This window comes from Rhincodon typus, chromosome 9, assembly GCF_021869965.1.
Source record: "Rhincodon typus isolate 14 chromosome 9, sRhiTyp1.1, whole genome shotgun sequence".
In the NCBI taxonomy this organism is placed as follows: Eukaryota; Metazoa; Chordata; class Chondrichthyes; order Orectolobiformes; family Rhincodontidae; genus Rhincodon; species Rhincodon typus.
Window position 1 is genome coordinate 70,126,038 of NC_063340.1, and position 22,514 is coordinate 70,148,551.

Sequence of the window (22,514 nt, forward strand, 5' to 3'; positions counted from 1 at the left end):
TTTCTCACTTTGGCAGGTACAAGAGCAATGCAGCCGACAGCACAGGTCGCACTGTAGTGACTTCATAGACCTCACTGAGACTTTTGATCTCGTCAGCAGAGGCAAACTCTTTAAATCATACAGAAAACAAACTGTCTGCCTGGAGTCCTCAGCATCATTTCTTGTTTCCACAAGAACATATACAGTTCTGTCAGTTGCAATGGACCACCGTCACATGCTTTCAAATTCCGGAGAGGGTAAAGCAGGACTGTGTGCAGGCAGCAGTTCTCCTTGGCATATTTTTCTTTATGTTGTATCCTTTTGACAACTCAGATGATAGTGTCTACCTGCATGCTAGAGGTGACAGCAAGTTGTTCAACTCAGTAAGACAACACATTAAGATCAAAAGTGTACCATGGAGAAAAATATGGTAAAGAAAATTGAATGTGGCCTTGGCTTGCCCACCATTCTAGTCCCTGAATTGCCGACGATGCCCCCGGGTATCTCAACTGAAGCTCACTTGCAGCACCTTAAGGAATGGTTCCTCCAAGCCTGAAAGGAGTTTTGACAGATAATCAGCATCAGAATGACTAATGTTATGGGCCAGGATGTAGAGATTTCACTTTTCTTCAACACTGACAACTCCACTGCAGCCCTTCATATACCTTGGATCAACAGTTACCAGCAACCTGACCTTTGATACTTACATCAGCAGCTGGATTTGCGAGGCGGTCTTGTCAAATTTGAGTGAGAACAAACAGCAAACGATCAGAAAAGACAAAGCTCCATAATACAAGACTGTGTTCTGAGCACCCTCCTTTGTAGTAGTGAAGCCTGAACAACATCAGTGAACCATGAAAAGTAAGTAAACACCTTCCACCTCTGCTGCCACAGACGAATATGGGCATCTCCTGGCAGGACACAGTACGCTTTCCCTCCTGAGTCAGCATGCCTCTGTTAGCTGGTTCATGTTGCTCAAGGGGCGACATCTGACATGATCTATAGTGAGCTTGCCTTGGTATAAAACCAACGACTTGCCCATGCTTGTGTTACAAGGACATCTGGAAGTGAGACTTCAAGATGACTGGAATTTGAGTTGACATAGGCGAATTCTTACTACTTGAGCCAAACAGTCAGGATGTTCATGGAAAAAGAAGAAAAAAGAAATGACCAGATAGTGGAACAGGAAGGCCACCAGAAGGTGCAAAAATATTCAGTGGGTCAACACTGTTCATCTATACTAGCTGTAGGAATTGCCACTTTTAATCAGCCTCTATGGGCATAACAGACAATGTTCAGCACAGTAGAGACTTGCATTCTGGTTACAGTCCATCATCTTCCAAGAGAGACAGAAGCTATGTCAATGAAAGAAACATAGCACAGTTTTCCCTTCTGCTCATTTCAATCAGAATTGGGCTGATCACTCACTTTGTCCATCAACAGAGAACTTTACAATCATAAAAACTGAGAAAATAGGAGAAAGCCAAGCCCACTCGGCCCTTCAAGACTGCTCTGCCATTCAATATGATCATGTCTGATCATCCAAGTCTGCACCCTGTCCCCATTTTCTCCCTCTACCCTTTGAACCTTTTAGCCCTAAGAGCGATGTCTGACTCCTTCTTGAAAACATTCAATATTTTGGCCTCAACCACTTTCTATTGTAAAGAACTTCACGGGCTAATCACTCTCTGGGTGAAAAAAAATTTACCTAATTTCCGTTTTTACCCTGTACCCACAGACTGTGACACCTGGTTCTAACAAACATTTTCCAAGCGCACCAGAATCTTAGTCCAGTGATATTATCAGTGTGCTACTGACTCCCCCAATCAATAGAGCTCAAAGGTTCGAAAGACATTTATCCATTTTGTTTTCTAGGCTTACAGCACATCTACTGTTATTAAATGTTGTTGGCATTTATTTCGGAAAAATGTTTTGATTAAAAGGTTGGAGATTGTTTTATTCTTTCTTTTATCTGTACTTAATATTTATGTCAGACCTGAAGTATCTAAATAGTAGATGGATCTTTCTCTGACTGGTGAACAATTTGTACTGGCTTTAACACTGACAGCACCTGTCAACCAAATATCGGTTCCTACAGATCTGAGATATTCACTGGAAAAATACTGAGGGCTGGCTGTGAAATTGTAACTTCAATCAAGCTTAAAGTAAAATTTTAAAATACTTACAGGTTCATTGTGATTTATTTCTTCAAAATGATGTCTTGGTACATAAAACTCAAAAAAAGAACTTTCAGAAGATAAATCAATTAGCTACTAATATGGTGGGACCTAGATATGGAAGCCCCATCTCTATTTGCAACGGATCTAATCTTTGTCAGAAGGGGAAAGGGCAGGATGTGCTAGGCATTGCAAATTGAGGGAGCAAGTGAAACACAAAGATAGACTTCAGAATCATGATCAAAAGTCTTTTTTAATTCCCTGTGCTTTAAACTTGATAAAGAAAAATTCTCAAACTATCTCTCAGGTGGGCTGCTTCGATTGACACATCATCTGGTGTTCTTTAGAAAAAAAAATGATAATCCATTCCACAATTTCTTTAGATTCCTTTATTGACATTTCTCAAGGGATGTTATTATGTATAGGCATGGATGTTTGGCTTATTTTCAAAAAATTGCATTTTCTCGCCAGGGACTATGATTTCAATATTTGATTTTCAGTATAACAGATTAGATGCCTTTGATGTACCTACTGAATAGAATCTTGTTTGTTTTTGAATCAGATCACCCACTTCAGGAGATTTGAAAGTTGTGAATGGGTTTCTTGGAATCTCCACATGAATCCTGAAGTCTTCCCAGGGTGAACGCTGGGAGAACTGCTACGAAGATGGCATGGAATCATGGGGAAAATAAAAGGGCATGAGCTGGCATGGAGATGGCAATGGGTGAAGGGATGTGGGCGTGTGTGCGGACATATGTTGGTATGGAGAGAAGATAGGGGTGGGTGGATGGGTATAAGGGTGTAGTGATTGGAACCAGGTTGACTTCATTGACTACAAGGTCATTGATTGGGCTTGTTAACCTGGTCCAATCAGGAAAGCACTGGCTGACCAACATAACTAGGAGATTAGAATCTCCTCAGATCGGGGGACTGACTCTGAGCTGGCTGGGCCACAGCCAGGGTACTGTGCGCAAGTAAATAAAGGTTGACTTGGTGATGGGATGCTGGCTTATGTGCAGTTATTTCAAAGGGGAAGCAAGAAGTTATCAGAAGAGTGTAAGGGATGAGTACTAGAGGGCCTAAGAACTCTGATATAACTGGGCTGGAGTCCCAGAGAACTGAGACTAAACAGCCCACTTTGGCACATACATCCATCTGTGGCCATTTACCATTTGTTTTTGGGGTCAGCGAGCTTGCCTCTTGTCCTGGAATGACAATGGAACTCAGGAAGCTCCTTAAACCATGACAAGGCAGGAAAATTCATTCCTAGGTGTTCAACAGCTACTAACTACCCTGACCCTGCTGCTCACCACCTCTCCATCAATCCTCCTGTCTGTCCCTTCCTTCCCTGACCCCCCTGTTTACCACCTCCCTGCCTGAACCTCAGCCACTGAAAAAAAGAGCCAGTTACAACAATAAATTTATGGTCAATTCAGATTAGAAAGAGAAGTAAAGTGAACTGAAGATTAATTGGTTAAAGGGAGAGACAAAATAAATAGAAAAGAAAAAGAGACAAGGTTGGATGACACATTATATAATAGCAGTGATTATCGAAAGAAGAATGAAGAGAAACAAATCTGAATATGATGAAATCAAAAAGAAAGTGAAGAATGCATGTAGAGAACTGATATAATGGGATGTGTGATGAGGTATTAGAGTTGGAAAGAAGTCACAAACAGGGAGTTATCCACTATGAGGTGAAATCTTTGACAGAAAGATAAAAGTAACAACAGATAGTGGGTGAATAAAAAGACAAAGAGGGTATAATATTATTTGAAAGGGATACAGTAACAAAAAGAAACAAGATAAATATGAATTGTTTGAAGTTTCAAATTGAGGGAATCCTTAAGATATATAGAGGGGACTGATGGATGAGCATCATATCAGCGATAAGGAATGCTTTGACATTGATGAATACTGGAAAACCTCCAGGCATAGATGAAGTAACAATGGAATATCTAAAAGAAACGGAATTAGAAATTATAACAAAAAAATTGTGATCAAACATATACCAATAGCTACATTCTAAGTGACTTGAGACATTTGTTATTCATTGTTACCACAGAAATCTGAAGCAATACAATGGAAGCATTTTAGAACTATTAGCTTAATGGGCCATCACATTAAAGGGCTCTTAAAAATCTTAATAGAAAAAAATATTAACACATTTAAAGTATAGATTGGTGAAACACATAGCACTAACTTATTGGTGCCTGAATTTCATTTGCTATGGTGAGAAGTGTGGCAGAATCATGTAAGAAGTCCAGCGAGACCAATCTCGACATTGGGAACAACTCGTTGCATCTTTTAAGGTTGCATGCGTTAAGGTGAGTTTCTCACCAGGTAGTGAGAGTTGCCTCTTAAGGGGGATTGTTATTTGTTAACAACCTTATTAACATTAATGTGCAGCTTTCTATTGTACCTACTCATTATAAGCAAATTGCACACTGAGAATTCTCAACATGGAAGTCACAGTGAGTATCTAGTGACTTCAGCTCACTGTTTGCTCCAAAGAATCTCCATGTTGGAAACGTCTCAGGGCACACTTCATGGGTGCCAGCCACATACACCCCGTGTCCAAGAACATCGGCATCTGACATGGGCTTTTCTCTAAGAATCCTCATGGTACATCTCTAATCCTGTTATAGCACACTTCAGCACTTCAATGCTTACTGTCAGGGCACTATGGCAACAATCATTGTACAGTTGCAGCAGGGATATTGTGCACTCAGGGACACACCACTCAGCTCATGGAATGGACCAGGCTACGTTTCTGGGCTGTTCATCTGTTCTCTTAGCGCTCGCTCACTTTGACCCTATCTGGATACTCATAGCATCCATACCTTGCCTTGCATTACCTTTTTGTGCATTGCTCCCTCAGTCAGAGACACTAGGCTCACAAATCTGCTATACTGCTATGCTGTTTAGCTCAGATACAAAGCCAGAAAGCTTGTCATAGTTGTCACCAATCCTCAGTCAAGTGAAAGGGTATAGTCTTTGGTAAGGAGGTTTCAGCACATTAAGGCAAAGACAGCTCCAATGTCAGGCCACAGTGTTTATCCTAGAACATTACAAAGGGGTACTTGTGCAGTCATGTCCTCAGTCTGAGATGATTGACCTCCAACAATCACAATCAACTTCCTTTCTGCTAAATATCAGACTATCTGAGAGATTTCTTCTTGATTCCCTTTATTGCTTGGGCTCCCTGAGTGCCATTTTCAGTCAAATGCTGCCTTGAAGTCAAAGATACTCACTCTCACCTCACCTCTGAAGTTCAGCTCTTTTCCCTAGATTTGGACCAAGGCTGTAATGAGGTCAGAAGTCAAGTGGTCTTCTCAGAACCCAAACTGAACCTCAGTGAGTAGGTTATTACTGAGTACAGCAACTTCAGTCTGTTCTATGTATCTGAATCAGAAGTCAGATGCTGGAATGGCACTTTCAGAAAGCTTTTGTGGATCATCACCTTTTGAACAACAACTTAACGTTTTCCTTTCTGCATGTGTGCACTCATCAGAAATTGCTGTTTAATTCCCTCATAAGTAACACTGATAACCACCTCACTGTTATTGCTGTAGCAAAAAATTGAGCCCTTTATCTGCTGATTTCGCAGAAAAGTGCCTGAAAGGGAAGCGTTTACATGGTTTCAGCAAAATGGAAGGACCAAAAATGAAAGGGAGGTACATGAAAAAAAGCTATTGCAATTTAAGTTTTCAAGAAAAGTGGTAGCTAAGTGATTCATTACATTAGGGGCTGAAAGCCAAATTAAAATTAATGATGCAAATTTATTTTGAAGCATCAAACAAACATTTCATAATTGATGGCAAATGGTGAATGAAACAATTCCAGGGAGATCAATGGGCTCCAGAAATGAACTGTCTGCACCCATTATGTGACTCCATTTATACCTGTTACCCGGTATAACTCCCTGTCAGTGATGAAACCGATTACAATCTATGCTAGCTGATTTAAGGATGCCATGCAACGTATTGGTAGCATTACCAGTGGAAGTTGGAGTAATTACCTCTCATCAATATTTTGCCACTGATGCCTTCCGGTATTAACTCATTTGCACTATCAGCCAATATGTTAACCACATACAATCATTCATTTGTAGAGTCTCTTCTATTATCTTCAGGACCTCTGTAAGCACTAATGAGCTAATGGATCACTTTCTTGAAGGGTAGTGTTTTGATACCCACGGACTCTAAAGAAAAACACAAAGGCTACAGAAAGAAAGCCAGGGATAGAGATGTCACTTCTTAAAACTTTGCTCCACTGAACCAATGAAAAGCAATACAATTCAATGTTAATTAACTGGCAATTCAAATAAAAAGTAAAATGTCATTTTAATGTATTGATACAACAAAGATAAGGCTCATGTAATTACAAGTACTTGCAATACTTCCCAGACAAATGTGGGATCATGTGTAATCACTCAGTCTTCCCAATTCAGCCTTTAGTACATCCTCCAATCTGGTCTACTGTATGCATTGCTCCTCATGTGGCCTCCTCTAGATTATGAACAGATCTCTCAATACCCACTCTACATATGATGCATAGTGTTGTCCTTGGCCACCTGCTGCCAGGCATAGTCTTGGAGAAGGGTACCTCAGTCCTCTAAGAAGGGTTATCTCCCTCACATCCATCCAGTGGCACATTATTTCCAATTTTCAGCATCCGCAATATATTGCTTTTGTACTAGTACTTCTCCTTCACAGTTAATAAATGGGGATTTTTGGCACTGCACTAGTTCAACATGTGACCACACATTCCATCTTAGATTTATTTTGTCAGTCCCTTCCTTCTTGTAAAGGTTGCAACAAATTGTACCCTCATGTACTGTGATCTGGGGATCATAATTCTGAAGAGAACTACCAAGTAATACTGCTTAATGTTAACAATGATCAGACATTAGTATAACTAAAACAGCAAAGGTTAACTAAATCATGCACTCTCGGTTACTTTCAGTTCCTGAGTTGCATTCACCAGGAACTATATTCCATCCAAAGTGCCTTGAACTTAGTTGCCAGCAAAAAAGCTCACATTAACAAACCCTTTCTCACACAAGACATAAAAGTCTTAGTGACACAGAATTCCCAGAGTCTTGGAAATAGCAAGAACTGCTGATGCTGGAGTCAGAGTCAACACAGTGTGGAGCTGGAGGAACACAGCACGTCAGGCAGCATCAGAGGAGCAGGAAAGTCGATGTTTCAGGTCAGGACTCTACATCAGGACTGGGGAGGGGTAAGGGAGCTAGGAAATAAATGGAGGGAGGAGGGTGGGGCTGGGGGAAGGTAGGTGGGATGGTGATAGGTGGATGTAGGTAGGGGTAGTGGGGATTGGTCAGTGAGAAGGGTGGGGGCGGATAGGCGGAAAAAGAGATGGACAGGTTGTGTCAGGTCAAGGAGACAGGGATGAGAGGGAGGGTTGGACATGGGATGAGGCTGGGGGTGTGGGGAGATTTTGAAACTGGTGAATTTTATGCTCAGGCCATCGGGCTGTAGGCTTCCAAGGCAGAATATGAGGTATTGTTCCTTCAGTTTGCATATGGTACTGGAGGATACCCAGAATGGACGTATCACTCAGGGAGTGGGAGGGTGTGCTGAAATGATTGGCAACAGGAATGTATAGTTGATTATAGCATACAGAGAGCAGGTGCTCCGTGAATCGGTCACCGAGTCTGTGCTTAGTCTCACTTATTTAGAGGAGAACACATCGGGAGCAACGGATACAGTCGACCAGGTTGGAGGATGTACAGGTGAATCTCTGTCGGATATGGAAAGTTTGTCTTGAGCCTTGGATGGAAGTGAGAGGAGAGGTGTAGGGGGCAGGTGTAGCACTTCCTATGGTTGCAGGGAAAGGTACCGGGTGTGGCGGTGTTGGTGGGGAGTGTGAAGTGGACAGGGGAGTCACAGAGTGAGCGGTCTTTACGAAAGACAGATAGTGTGGGGAGGGAAATATCTCCTTGGTGGTGGGGTCACATTGTAGGTGATAGAAGAGGTGGAGAATGATGCTCTGGATGCAGAGGTTGGTGGGGTGGTATGTGAGGACCAGGGAGATTCTGTCTTTATTTTTGTTTGGGGGAGGGGGTTTGAAGGCAGAAGTGCAGGAAATGCAAGAGATGTGGTTGAGGACATTTTGGATCAACGGAGGGGGGAGGTTGTGGTCCTCGAGGAACACAGCAGGCCAGGCAGCATCAGAAGTGCAGGAAAGCTGATGTATCTGGTCTGGATCCTTCTTCAGAAAAAGTGAACAGTGAGAGGGGTGGAGAAATTCAGGCGATTGATGTCGCGACAGTAGTTGGAGATGAAGAGGTTGAGGGAGGGTACGAGGCCATGGGATGGTGTTCAGGAGAAAGGGGTTTGTTGGAGGTAGGAGAAGGGGTCAACAGTGGGTGGGTTAGACTCCCGGTCAAAGAAATACCTTGACTACCTCTCACCCACCCTCCTGCAAGAATGCGATCCCTTACTCCCAATTCCTCTGCCTCTGCTGCATCTGCTCCCAAGATGGAGCATTCCACTCCTGGGCATCCCAGATGTCCTCCTACTTCAAGGACCGCAACTTCTCCCCTCTGTTGATCCAAAATGCCCTCAACTGCATCTCGTTCACTTCCTACACTTCTGCCCTCAAACCCTGTCCCCGCAAAAAAAATAAGAACAGAGACTCTGGTCCTCACATACCAGCTCACCAACCTCCGCATCCAGAGCATTATCCTCCGCCTCTTCCACCATCTACAATCTGACCCCACAACCAAAGAGATATCTGCTTTTCGTAGGGACTGTTCCATGAATCCCCTGTCCACTCCACAAACTTTCCAAATCTGATAGGGATTCACCTGTACATCCTCCAACCAGTTCTACTGTATCCATTGCTCCCGATGTGGCCTCCTCTACATAAGTGAGACTAAGCACAGACTCGGTGACCAATTCGTGGAGCATCTGCGCCCCGTACGCTGTAATCAACAACAACTTTCGGTCATCAACCATTTTAACTCCTCCTCCCTGGGTGACATGTCCGTCCTGGGCCTCCTCCAGTACCACAATGACACCACATGCAAACTGGAGGAGCAGCACCTCATATTCTGCCTCGGGAGCCGACAGCCCAATGGCCTGAATGTAGAATTCACCAGTTTTAAAATCTCCCCACCCCTGGCCTCATCCCATGACCAACCCTCCCTCTCATCCCCGCCTCCCCGACCTGACACAACCTGCCCATCTTCTCTCTCACCTATCTGCTCCTCCCACCTCACTGACCAATTCCCACTACCACTACCTGCACCCACCTATCACCATCCCACCTTCCCACCCTCAGCCCCACCCCTCCTCCCTCTATTTAATTCTCAGCTCCCTTCCCCCTCCCGAGACCTGATGAAGGGTCCTGACCCGAAACGTCAACTCTCTTGCTCCTCTGATGCTGCCTGACCTGCTGTGTTGCCCTAGCTCCACACTGCGTTGATTGACTGAGACTTCCTCTCCCAACCTCTTTCATTTCTTTGGTTAGCTGTGGCAATTCTGGAAAGGAGCAGTAGGGACTTGTCCAGTTTGCATCCGTTGCTTTTTCTGATTCCATTGTCTGCTCTTTCCAAAGGTATAACACAAATAGTAATGCAATTGCTGATCCAAAGAATCATCTTAATTTACAGACTTAAATCACAGCTTGGTACTTGAACTTGTAACCTTCCTGCCCAGAGGTGAGACGGTCCACAACTGTATTAAATTAACACAAATGTGAAAGAGATCATTAGTGAATTGTTACTTCGATTTTCTTTCTATCACAAATCTGTGACAGTTCCCAATGTCACTTCATTCCTAGGTTTCCTGTTGTAGACAAGAAATTAATGACATTTGTTCAGCCATTTTACAGTCCATTGTGCGTCAGTAAAAGAAATAATTAGCCATAGTCTGCAAAAGACAGAGGCATCTCTCTCCATTACAGAGACACACAATTAGTCAGATGTCATTTGAGGAGGAGCACTCCATAAGCATGGGGAAGACAGAGCTCCATGATGTTCCAGTTGGTATGAGAGCTGAATCCCCAGCACTGGCATAATTCTACATTATGCAGTAACTGTATGACCACAGGACCTAACTAAGTGATCAAACTTTACACAGGTTGGTTGCACTGTAGTGATTTTATGTATAAAGCACTTTTAAAATGTTGGCACATGAAGAGGTTCAGGAGGACATTGACACCTCAATGTATGTCATGCTTGAGCATCTTCTAAGAAAGAAAAGAACAAGATGTAAGAATTTTGCATTGCTCAGCAATGAAATTGCAAGGCCACATTTTGGATACCACCTGTGAGGACCATCTGGAGTATGGCTGTGATATGTAGTTTAAGGACTGACATACAGTCATAGAGTCATACAGCACGGAAACAGACCCTTCAGTCCAACCAGTCCATGCTGATCATAATCCCAAACTAAACAAGTTCCACATGCCTGCTCTTGGCCCATATCCTTCCAAAAATTCCTTATTCATGTACTTATCTAAGTGTCTTTTAAATGTTGTAACTGTACCCACATCCACCACTTCCTCTGGAAGTTCATTCCACACATGAAACATTCTCTGTGTAAAAACAATTGCCCCTCATGTCTTTTTAAAATCTTTGTCCTCTCATCTAAAAAGTTTAACACACCCACCTCCCACCCCCACCCACCCCACCCCAACCCCCCCAACAACCAGTCTTGAAGTTCCCCACCCTAGGGAAAAGACACCTGCCATTCACATTATTTATACCGCTCATGATGTTATAAACCTCTACAAGGTCACCTCTCAACCTCATTCACTCCAGTGAAAAAAGTGTTTTCCTTCATTGATCCCAGCATTGCCCTTAAGAATCACTGTACTTGCCTGGGACCAAGAAGTACCTGAGGGAGATACTGTTAATAATCATTCTCACATCCACACAGTGGCACTTGATTTCAGATTTCCAGCATCCATAATATTTTGCTTTCGTGGTGGTGCTTCTACTTTGCAGGTCATGGGTTTTTGAGCACTGCACTGGTTCAACACTCGCCATCACATTCCTTTTTTCTGCCTGCAGACTTATTTTGTTAGCCTTTTCTCTTTTTCTTATAAAGGCTGCAATGATGGTTGCCCCCATACACAGTCAACTAGAAGCTACAGGCCTGATTTTAACTCCCGTGTCGGGACCACAGAGTCAGAAAAACTCCTGGCATCACAAACCGGAATCAGGAGAAAATGAGCTGAATAGTCGAACTTTCATTCTGAGGTTCACAGGAGTCAGACCTACCACACTCAGAAAGCACTTGGTGGCAGCCACAAGGGGTCCCAGATGTGGAGGCAGCCCATGGAAAATACCCACCTTGAGGCTTTGACACTTTGCTCTGGCTGTAAAACATAGTGAAGAAGAAAATTATCCCTCACAGTTCATACCCCCTCAACTCACCCATGCCCCATCCATGCCAACCCATACCACTTCATGCCCCCCCTCTGTAATTGCATGCAGATTCAGATAGCCACCTTTTAGGGGTAAATAGAAAAGTATGGGTTTGCATACAATGCAACACTTATTGCATTACTGCAACAAAGCTACATTCTAACACAGAATGTTCGGCACGCACCAACCCCAGGTCCGTTTCCTATAGGTTCCTTATTTGCTTTGACTCAATCATGTATAAATGTTTTCAGACTCATTTACAACATCTTCCCCCAAATCTTTTCCCCTCATAACTACTAAACTGTTCTACATTTATTTAGTTATATACATTTACCAATGACCAACCTCAGACAATCTAGAGATCTCACTATTCTCCACAATCGTGTTTTCTTCAGATTTGGAGGAATGGTAGTTTATTGGATGGCAGTTGTTTGACTTGGACTACCTTCTAGATGTAAACTGAAGGGTCTTTAAGTTCTTAAGTTCCTTATGCAAAGGATTTTAGAGATGCATGTCTATTCCTAATAGATGTTGGTCTCATTCTGGCTTTGGCGGGTGATTTTTATTCTTTGCATTGTGTTGGATTTATGTACATTGTTCATGGTGTCTTCCATGGAGTTGTATGCTTCACATCTTCAATTTGAGTTAGTGGAATTTGGTTGTCATTGTGTCGATAGATCTATGCTGAAGTAGTTAGAATTATTATTTCAATTTCTTTGATATTTTTGGGATTTCTCCTTCTCTCTTAGTGATTGAATTATTGGTGAAACCAGCCTGATTACTTCCTCAATTGTGATTCCTGGAGGTACATCCTTCTTGAAGTGATACCCTTTCGTGTTGCTGGGGAGTCTGCGTCAGATCTTTTGTTCAACCTTGTCCATTTTTAATCACAATATCTTCTAATGGAAGACTTGAATTTAGGGTAGACAGTTGTTCAAAGAACTCTATGGTAATTTGACTCAATTCAGTTGCAGACACTTCCGTTTTCCGTCTATCATTACACATCGTCTTAAGTGATGATGATGGTTCAGTTGCTACCTCTTTGTTTGCATTGTCTTGAACTTTGTTGCAACTTGGAATCTGAACTCTCTTTGGTTTTTATAATAGTGAAAAACATCTCAGCCAAACTACTATAATCATACATTCCCATCTCATTTTCAGAGTGAAACAATTATTATATTAAAATAATTATCCCTGAGGATATTCTGAAGAAGGGTCTCAACCCAAAACATCAACTTTCTTGCTCCTCTGATTTTGCCTGGCCTGCTGTGTTCCTCCAGCTCAACACTGCGTTATCTCTAACTCCAGCATCTGCAGTTCTTACTATCTCTGAGTGATTTTCTATTCCTTAGAATATTCTCTATTTTATTTAGATTCCAATGTAAGCTTACAAACCCCAGCAAAATGTCCTGCTAGCTTCTCCTTGTGACTGTGTCTTTTCCAGCAATTTCTGTGAATATGAGCTACTTTCCTGCAGTAAAAACAGTCAGTTTTAAAAACCTGGGCACCATTTGAGTCTAAGAGATTTCTTTGCACTACAGTGTTTGCAACAACTTTTATTGCCTGGTGTCTATCCTATTCACTGCATTGGCTACCCTGGTGTGTGTTTTATAGTTTTTAACTTCATTAATTTGCTCATTGTTATGGGATCTGAAATAACGCCATAGAGGCTAGTATCCTGTCACCAAATCACCCTTTGTTTACACGTGGAGACGCTGATCCAGCTCCCTCAGAGCCAGCTCTCAGTGTGAACAGGATGTCTGACACTCCTGTTCTTATCTGTCAGGCAGGGCTCCCTGATTAGACCAGACTAACAGCCCCTAACTCATATTCTATGATGTCCACCTGGCTGACCTGTTACAATCACTACAGGATCACATGTTAATTACAGATGAGGAAAACCATTCATTCATCCAGAGACTTCCAAACATCCCCATCTACAGGTTGTACCATACTTTTCTTTAAATGATCGTTTGCATTGAATAATTAATCTGAATAATTTATAAAAGATACACTTCTCTTATTGAGAGCACAACATCCTCCTGCAATTTGTAGTTCAGAACTGATGTGTTTATTGGTGATTGTTTATTTAGCTGATGAATTAAAAGAGTCACTGCTCTTAGAAATTAGTACATTTATGTAGTGAAGATTTGTGTTGGTAATCATGGGATGTCAGTGGTGAGGATATAGAATATCTTTACTGCTTCAGGAACCTCAGGTCAAGCATTAAGTAGTCTGATTAGATGCAGACTGAAGCTCCCTGTATCAACCTTATCATTCCCTCCTTTCCTTCTTTTCTCACTATCGGTCTCCGTTGGATTCAAACCCAGGTTCCTGAAGTGAAAGAATTGCACAATAACTCATGCATTCACGCTATAATCAGAGACAAATTATGTGCGACTGTTAAACTTTTCTATGAGGAAACTACACGTGTTGTTGAGTACACAAGAGAAAGCTGAAGTCATTGATGCTGGCTGATGCCATAATGCATTGTGAACAGAAGTCATCACATCAAATTGTACAATGGTTGCATCCACCTCCTCATGATTAGTTTTTGAAAACATTCCCCATTGCGTTTGACTTGTCATTTTCTCAGCAGGGGGAATGGGAGATGGATCAGAACAAGCTGGCTTCCTATTGCCTTCTCAAGCAGCTTCTTACTTTTAAAGATGTCCTTTGATAAGAAGAGGGGTTTAGCAAATTCCTCATGTTTGTGTGTGGAGGGAGAGAAATCAGAAAAGCCATGTAATGCCACAGGCACAAATGAGAAATTGCATTGCAACAAAACCTAAGGGCTGGGTTTAAACGTAAAGGGCTGGATGGGTGTAATCATATAAGATGCAATGTGTCAGTCCCCCAGTGGTGGGAAAACCTGTCCTGAGTAAATGGCCTTTAGTCAAGGTCCCATGCTATTAATCTCTTTGTGATTTTGTGAGGGAACCAGCCAGCATCAGGACGGAGGGACGTGCAATTGAGTGTCACCTCCTTGCCTTGGCCTCCCACATACATGTTAACCAAAAATTTCACACTGTCATCCCAATCCTGCCCTCGCTCACCTATGCTTCTGGGCATTGCCTTCAGCTGCCAGTGCACCCACTGGCATTGGCAGCCCTGCCAACCAGGGCTGGTGGGATGTTATGGTGGGAAGACTTGGATGGTGTCCACCTCAGTGCTTGATGGGCACTTGATTCTGTTGGGCCACCTCCATAGAACTGTTCGGGGTGGGGTTCCCTGCTAGCCCCCCTGTTGATGAAAAATCCCTTTGCTCAGCAGTGCTTTGGAGGCAAAAATATTAGGACAGAATTTCCCCAAAAGTTTCAGTGATTCTTATCAAGAAAAAAGCTGCAATACATGAAGAATATAGCCCAACAACACATTAAAATTAACATTTGATTAAAGACAGCAAAGGAAGTCACAGGGTCCTTACCTTCACTGCAACTTGCAAAGGGCTGGGTTCACCTGGAACACCAGTCACTTGGCCTTCATACACCTCACCAAAGGCTCCATGTCCCAGGCCCCTGTCAGAGAAATCATTCCATCAACACCAACAATTTTCAACTAATGCAGCATCTACGAACTCTCGGGGAATCAGTTATTGCAATCCCGCCTGTACACTCACTTCTGTTAAAATAAGGCAATCATCAATGAGTAAATGTGGTGATTTGTGAACATAATAATGAATCAGGTTATAAACTCTTTAAATAAAGAAAGGTCTTTCTATGTCTAAAGCATATTGTGCCAAAATGTCACAATCTTAAAGTGAAATGAATGAGTGTCCTTTTGAATGAGAGTGCTTGACAGGCTTGATTACACATGCGTCAGCACAGGGTATTTATAGTCTGTTACATTGAATTCAATCATTTAATTTAAATGATTTGATCATTCAATTTTTAGCACTAAGTTTTTGATTTGCTATTCTTTTACATGCTTAGTTCAGATTCTTGCGTATTTCAGGTTGTTTAAATTTAAGAAATGATTGAATTAGTCAGAGTGGATTGTACAAACCTCTGCATTTAACAACAGGAGGTTGCAAATATTCACTTTAACCCACGAACCTGTCCTGCAATTATTTATAAATATTCACTCACTATTAAATTTGAGAAATAATCAGAATTTACTTATAATAGAAGAAATAAAAGCTGTTTGCGAAGTAATTCTTTACATCGCAGTGCTCAGTTTTCTCTTTTTTTTCTTTTCAACTTGGTGTTTTTCTGCTATTTCAACTCCCCCAGTCAGGACCTTGTGTGTTTACTGACTTGGGCATGTGCCAGTTAAATAGTGACATTGTTATTGTTCTAGAGGTGAGCTTCTTTCACATAAGCTACTGTCCTCCATCTTCTACACAGCATCACTTTGGATTACCACAACAAGAAGAAAACTTTGGAAATTAGACCACTGTGAGGGGACCCAAAATGAATGAGCATACAGGTTTCCTGTTAGGATTCAATTCTCCAAATCCAGTGTTACACATATTATGAAAAAATAATTACGAATAAACCTGATATGATGGTCACAAGGTAAAAATTTAACTGATTTCCGCTAACAATAATGGACCCTTTTGAAGTATATACGCAAAGAATTGTAGAGCATATAATCAGGCTAGTCTACCTATCATGAATAGAATCCCTACATTGTGGAAGCAGGCCATTCAGCCCACTGAGTCCACATTGACCTTCCAAAGAGCATCCATCCCAGACCCACAGTCCTTGTCCATCCCTATAACCTGTGGCTAATCCACATAGCCTGCACATCCCTGGACATTATGGGAAATTTAGCATGGCCAATCCACCTAACCTGCAGGTCTTTGGAATTTGGGAAGAAACTGAAACATCCAGAGAAAACCCACACAGTCACCTGAGCCATGGAATCAAACGCAGGTCTCTGGTGCTGTGAGGCAGCAGTGCTAACCATGGAGCCACCGTTTCACCTGCATCAGTAAGCTCTGTGAAAAGGGTAGCTCATTACTGTGCCTTTTACACATGTCGATGCAATTTCTTTTTAATGTTACAAATATTTTTCTGTTTTGATTTAAAGATGCTATGCAAAATACTCCCCCATTGTCCCTGGTAATACACTTAATTCTAGTAATTCAGTGAGGTTAACAATAAGTTTCCTAACTTTTCTTTTTGTTCTTTTGAATATTTTGCTAGCCAAGAAACTTCTTCAGCCAGAGAGTGGTGAATCTATGGAATTCACTGCCACAGAAGGCTGCGGAGGCCAGGTCATTGAGTGCATTTAAGACTGAGATAGATAGATTCTTGATTATCAAGGGAATCAAGGGTTATGGGGAGAAAGCAGGAGAATGGGGTTGAGGAATTTATCAGCCATGGTTGACTCGATGGGCCGAATGGCCTAATTTCTGCTCCTATGTCTTATGGTCTTATAGCTTTATATCCTTCAACTACTGACCAACTGATGTTTAGAACCAAGTATAGTATTCAAAAGTGAGGACTTTAATTTTAATTGATCTTTAATTTCTACTTTCCTCTACTTCCAGGAAATCAGAAAGCAGAAAACACTGGAAATATTCAAAAGGTCAGGCAATGAAACTGAGCAACTTTGAAAGTATTGATTAAAAATAATGAAACCCACATTCAAAACTTCAGCCTTTTGCTGACTCACCGTATGAGCACAATGTTTTTACGGGAAACTTCTTTGAGATCACTGATGGAAGTAGTTTTTCCAGCAAAGCAGTAGTTGGGATTGTAGTCGGTCATGATGGTTGAAGTTCGCAGCTTACTGAGTTTGTAATCAGGGCTTTGTAATTCCATCTGCATGGCTTGCAGTTCTTGGTGTTTGAGGCGATACACTGCAATAAACAGCATTTAATGCAATTATCTATGATACTCTGGTTACCGTACTTAAAGAAGAAGGTATCAACTAATAATAAGGCAGGCTTTTAAATGAAGTAAATGCTGGGATAAGTAAATTAGTCAGGTAGTATCTAAAATAAAGTTAACATTTCAGATCCCTCATCTGTACCTGAAACTTTGGCTGGATTCTCATGTGGGTGAAGGGGATCTTGGTTGCACGTTACAACTACATCATTTTCCTCTTGTTGATCTCATTTGCCTCTTTCTTCATGCTTCCTGGCTAAGTCTCTGCTGGTATTTAAAGGCAGCCTTAAGGGGCAGCTGTAATTTAGCTAAAGACATCAGGAAGCATTGAAAAGTGTCAAATGCTTGCAAGAGATCGAGGGCACCAGCTTGTCAAAAGGGGATTGGTTAGAGTGTTTGGCAGGAAGAAGGGGACACAAAGATTGCTAGGAACAACTTTGTCATTCACCAGATTCCGAGGTGATTCCTCCAAGATAGGCAGCTCTTAAAGAAACATGGATAGAAAGGATTTAAATGGTTTTGTCACAATCCACTAGATGAGTAAAAGGGGTCCTTTCATATTTTAACCCAAACCATGTTCCAAAGGTCTGAACTCACCAATCATGATTCCAGAGAAGGCGAGTAGCAAGGCAGCGACCACAACCGACAACACGACCGAAAGCACCAGGGAGAGGGGCAGGTGGCCCTCGGGAGGTACTAGAAGAGAAGAAAGTTGATAAGAAAGCTGTTAGGAAAGCAATAAGTCATTTCATTCAAATGCTCGTCTTCCATGTTTTCATCCAGCTCTATTTTTGAATCTGTACACAAGTCTCTAATACTGTAACTTGCAGAGTTCTTCACAACTCCCTGAGTCATTCTTAGCTGCACTCACCCAACAGTCTTCAGTTGGATTGTGAGGTTCAGCGCTCTGTTCATTTTTTCCCATCTAAGAAACATCAGCGTTCAGCATCAGTTTGTACGCCACAGCATAGAGTGACATGAATGCCATATATTTATTCTTCCAGAAAATAAGCTGAAGTGTTTTTGACAATGATACTGTTTCAATACATGTTATTCAGGATAAATCTGAAAAGGGATTGAAAAAAAAACCATCTCAAAGCTGATACTCACAAATGCAGGTTACACTGTCAGAAGCCAATATCTTTCCTGATTCACACAAACAGATGAGTTCTTCTTTAATATGGTCAAATACACAGTCATTATGTTCACAGTGGCTACAATTTAAATGCAGCACAATTTCAACCTCCCCATGGCTTTCTGTAACTGTGTAGAGAGAGGAACAGACACAAAAAAGAAACACAGTGTGAGAGATAAAGATAGAGACAAAAAGACAGGCATTCGACTAGACAACACAGAGGCACAGAGGGGAATAGAAAGCTCAAGACTCAGGCACAGATGAAGAAACAAAACCACCAACTGAAAAAGGATTGAGCAAAAGATAGACAATGAGTCCACTTTTCAAACAAGAAACAACTTGAGCCTAATGATTTACTTTCTATGAAGAAAAATACTTGATTTATACTTTGATTATTCAGTGATCTGGCCAAGATCACTTGCCTATATTCATATGCATCCAATTTCCATTCCATTTTGGTTTACTTTCTTGATGCATCTTCAGTCATTTGTCAGAAAAGTCGAATCTCATAAGGAAGAGGTCTGGTGATGCAGCGGTGGTGTCTCTACCCCTTGGCCAGCAGCTTTGATTCAGTCCCATTCTAGAACTTGCTGGCTATGGAAGGGGCACTCTTGATGTGTATCAACACAGGAATTCTTTCACCACAATCCCAAAAGAAAATTGTTTGAGAGGATACACTTAGAAAATGCACCAAGGAACAACTGATGATGAACTAGGGTCTTTAGTTTAAACGTATAATTACCAGTCAACACCAGCTTTACCTAGACTCAAAAATAGAGTATTGGCAATCTTTAAATAACGTCCCAGTGGAAAATCTAGGTTTTTGTACCTTGCATCTAGTTTGGGATAAAATCCCATGAAATATATGACCGTTGTAGAACTGCCTACAGGTCTCACATACCTGCCAGTGGTGGGGTGTAGATTTCACCCAATGGACTAATATAAGAAACACCACAGCCACCATCTTTTTCAGGATGATTATTCTCAGTTGCATTTCCACCTGTGGTTAATAGGATAGGATTCAGTTCCCTTGACATCATTCCATTCATTAAAAAAATTGCATTTCTTTCATAATTTAAATAAAGTTCACTGCTAGAATATAAAATCCAAATACAGACTTTCAGCAACATTACCTGTGCAAGACTGAAGAGGTAAGACTTTACCAAGTAATGACTTTCGCTTCTCAGATACCCTTTGTTTGGTGATAAGTTATAAATATCGCCGCTTGCGCTGCTCTCAGTCAGAGCAACAATAAATGTGATGTCAACAAAAAATAAACTCTGCTATGCTTTGTCTTCCTAATTGCTAACTAGTTGGTAAGGTAAGGTGTCCATTTCAAGGATTTCAAGGAAGGGGAGCGTCATGCTGAGTAGCAGTGTTGACCATGGCTTAACAATCTACTGCTGACACAGAGGACATGACACACACACACACATGCGCACACACATACACACACACACTCATCCACACACACACACACACACACACTCTCATCCACACACACACACACACACTCATCCACACACATACACACACACACACACACACACACACACACACACATACATCCATATACAGACACACATACACACACAGACCCCTTGCACTTTTATTTACAGGGTATACTAAAGATTGAGATGAATGGCTCCACAGGTATGAAGAAAATCACGGGATACAGGTGTAGGGCAGCAAGGTGAAGCTGTAGTAAAAAAGGAAACATGATCTCACTGACAGGGCAGGCTTGAGGAGCGTGTAGCCATATCCTGCTCCTCATTCTTATTTTGTTTTGTTTCCCTTGGTTTTTTGAGGTAATTATTTTCCACATTTAGATCACGGAACACATTAGAACCTTCAAAAGAAATTTTTTGCTTGCAATTATATTCTTAAAATTATAATAGCAACTGCTGGATTATTCTTCTTGATGCAAATATACTATTCAAATGACAAGGATTTGTGAAACAATAATTTTGTTTTTGAAGATAAGATTACATACAAACAATATTAACGAGAAGGCTAAGACTCCTACCATCTGCTCCTGTCGACTGACTACAAGTTATGGGACTGTTACATCACATCCTGTCAACGTGATGAGGTACCGTACATTAAGCTACTTAATATGATAACAGTCCATTGGTGTTCGAGGTGGTGTATTTACATAGTTCTAGGATTGGCTAAATAATAGAAGACAGAGAGTTGGGAAAAGGGGACTTTTTCAGGGTAGCAACCTGTAACTGGTGGAGTGCCACAGGAATAAGTGCTGGGGCCACATTGATTTACAATGCATATTAATGACTTGGATGAAGAAAATGAATGTACTATCACCAAGTTTGCAGCTGACACAAAAGAATGTGGGAAGGCAAGTGTTGAGGATGACACAAGGAGTCTACAGGGGGATATAGACAAGTTAAAAGAATGGGCAAAAACTTGGGAGATGGATATATGTGGAAAAATGTGATGTTATGCATTTTGCCAGGAAGAGTTAAAGATCTGAATGTTATTTAATTGGAGGATGACTGCAGAAAGCTGCAGCACAGAGGGTTTTGGGAGTCCACATCCATGAATCACAAAAAGCTAGTATCCAAGTTCAGCAGGTAATAGGGAAGGAAAGTGGAATGTGGCCTTTATCTCAATGGAATAAATAAACAGTGAAGTCTTGCTAAAACCGTACAAGGCACTCGTCAAGCCACACCTGGAATACAATGAACAGTTTAGGTCCCTTTGTCTAAAAAAAGATATTCTGGGGTAGTCCAGAGAATGTTCACTCAGTTTGATTCTGGTTCAGGAGGGATTTTCTATTGAGGAGAAGTTGAGTGGGTTTGTCTTTACTCTTTGGCATCTTGAAGAATAAGGGGTGAACTTATTGAAATATATAAGATACTTAACAGGCTGACAAGGTAAATGTGGCTCCCCTTGTGGAGAAGTCTAGGACCAGAGGGAATAATCTTGGAGCTTGCAGCCACTCATTTAAGACAGGGATGAGGAAGATCTTTTTCTCTCTCAGGGACGTTAATCTGAGAAATTCTTTACTGCAGAGGGCTATTAAGGCTGTGTTGCTAGGTATATTAGTACTAGCCTAAAAATACTTAAAACCCAGCAAGTTAACTACTTGAATAAACATCAAGACTTTTAACTGCCTTCGACTGGCCTCCAGCACAGCTTCTCCCCACCACGGCTTGACGTTTCATCTGGAAAATGTGACACGGTGAAGGCCCAGATTGGCAAGAACACATGTTGAGAACAAAATTTTCCCTCAAAATGCACACATGCCAGTGTACTCATTTGCTATTGATGCATACTAGTTGCTTGCTACTTTTCTCTCTTACTTCAGAAAACGTACTCTGCTTTTATTGAGTGAAAACTTGAATGTTTACCATCCAATTGATGTCCTCACAGAGAATCCATATATTAATATCCTGGTGAGATTTGGGGCAGAATCAGACGGAAGATCCAGTGGTGTTGGGAATATCTCACACCGTCTTTGCTGCTTTTGATGAGCAGCATTATGAGTTTCTCACTGGACCTTGGAGCAAAAGAAATCTAAAAACTTACTGCATACACAATTAGCCAAACAGAGTAAGATTCAGCTCTATATTACAGGGCCCTCACAATAGATGGCAGCCTTGAAATGTGCTTGTTTGCTGATTTGGGGCCTGTGCAATCTGTTGCACAGGGTCAACAGTCAGGGGTACGCCTCTGCCTGTAAATGTCCTGATTGGAGGTATTCTTTATAGATTTGATCAACATGCCTTAAGACTTTTGTCTCAGGGCTGAATCTTGTTTTTTGTATCAGTGCAAGTTGTATCAGATGTTTTGGAGGCGATTCTCGCTGCTAAACTCAGTGAGATTTCCAGTTATAGCTTACTGAACTCACCTCGTTAACTACCTACCCTGTCCCATGTCATCCCTCACGTCCAATTCTAGCTCCATTTTAGCAAACACCATTTCCAGAATAACTTGCTAGGTACCAGATGTCCACTTGGCAT

The 22,514-nt window shown here is 41.6% G+C and overlaps 1 protein-coding gene across 1 annotated transcript in view; it reads right to left on the bottom strand.

Annotated features, from left to right (window-relative positions):
- LOC109938368 (ALK tyrosine kinase receptor-like) overlaps positions 1–22,514 on the bottom strand; it is a 532,290-nt gene that overhangs the window by 73,624 nt on the left and 436,152 nt on the right. Inside the window, exons 14-18 of the mRNA XM_048601345.1 lie at positions 19,433–19,531; positions 18,507–18,659; positions 17,994–18,092; positions 17,182–17,368; positions 14,987–15,077 (exon numbers count right to left, since the gene is read on the bottom strand). Of these exons, the coding sequence (XP_048457302.1) occupies positions 14,987–15,077; positions 17,182–17,368; positions 17,994–18,092; positions 18,507–18,659; positions 19,433–19,531 (629 nt within the window). The remainder of the gene's footprint in view (positions 1–14,986; positions 15,078–17,181; positions 17,369–17,993; positions 18,093–18,506; positions 18,660–19,432; positions 19,532–22,514) is intronic.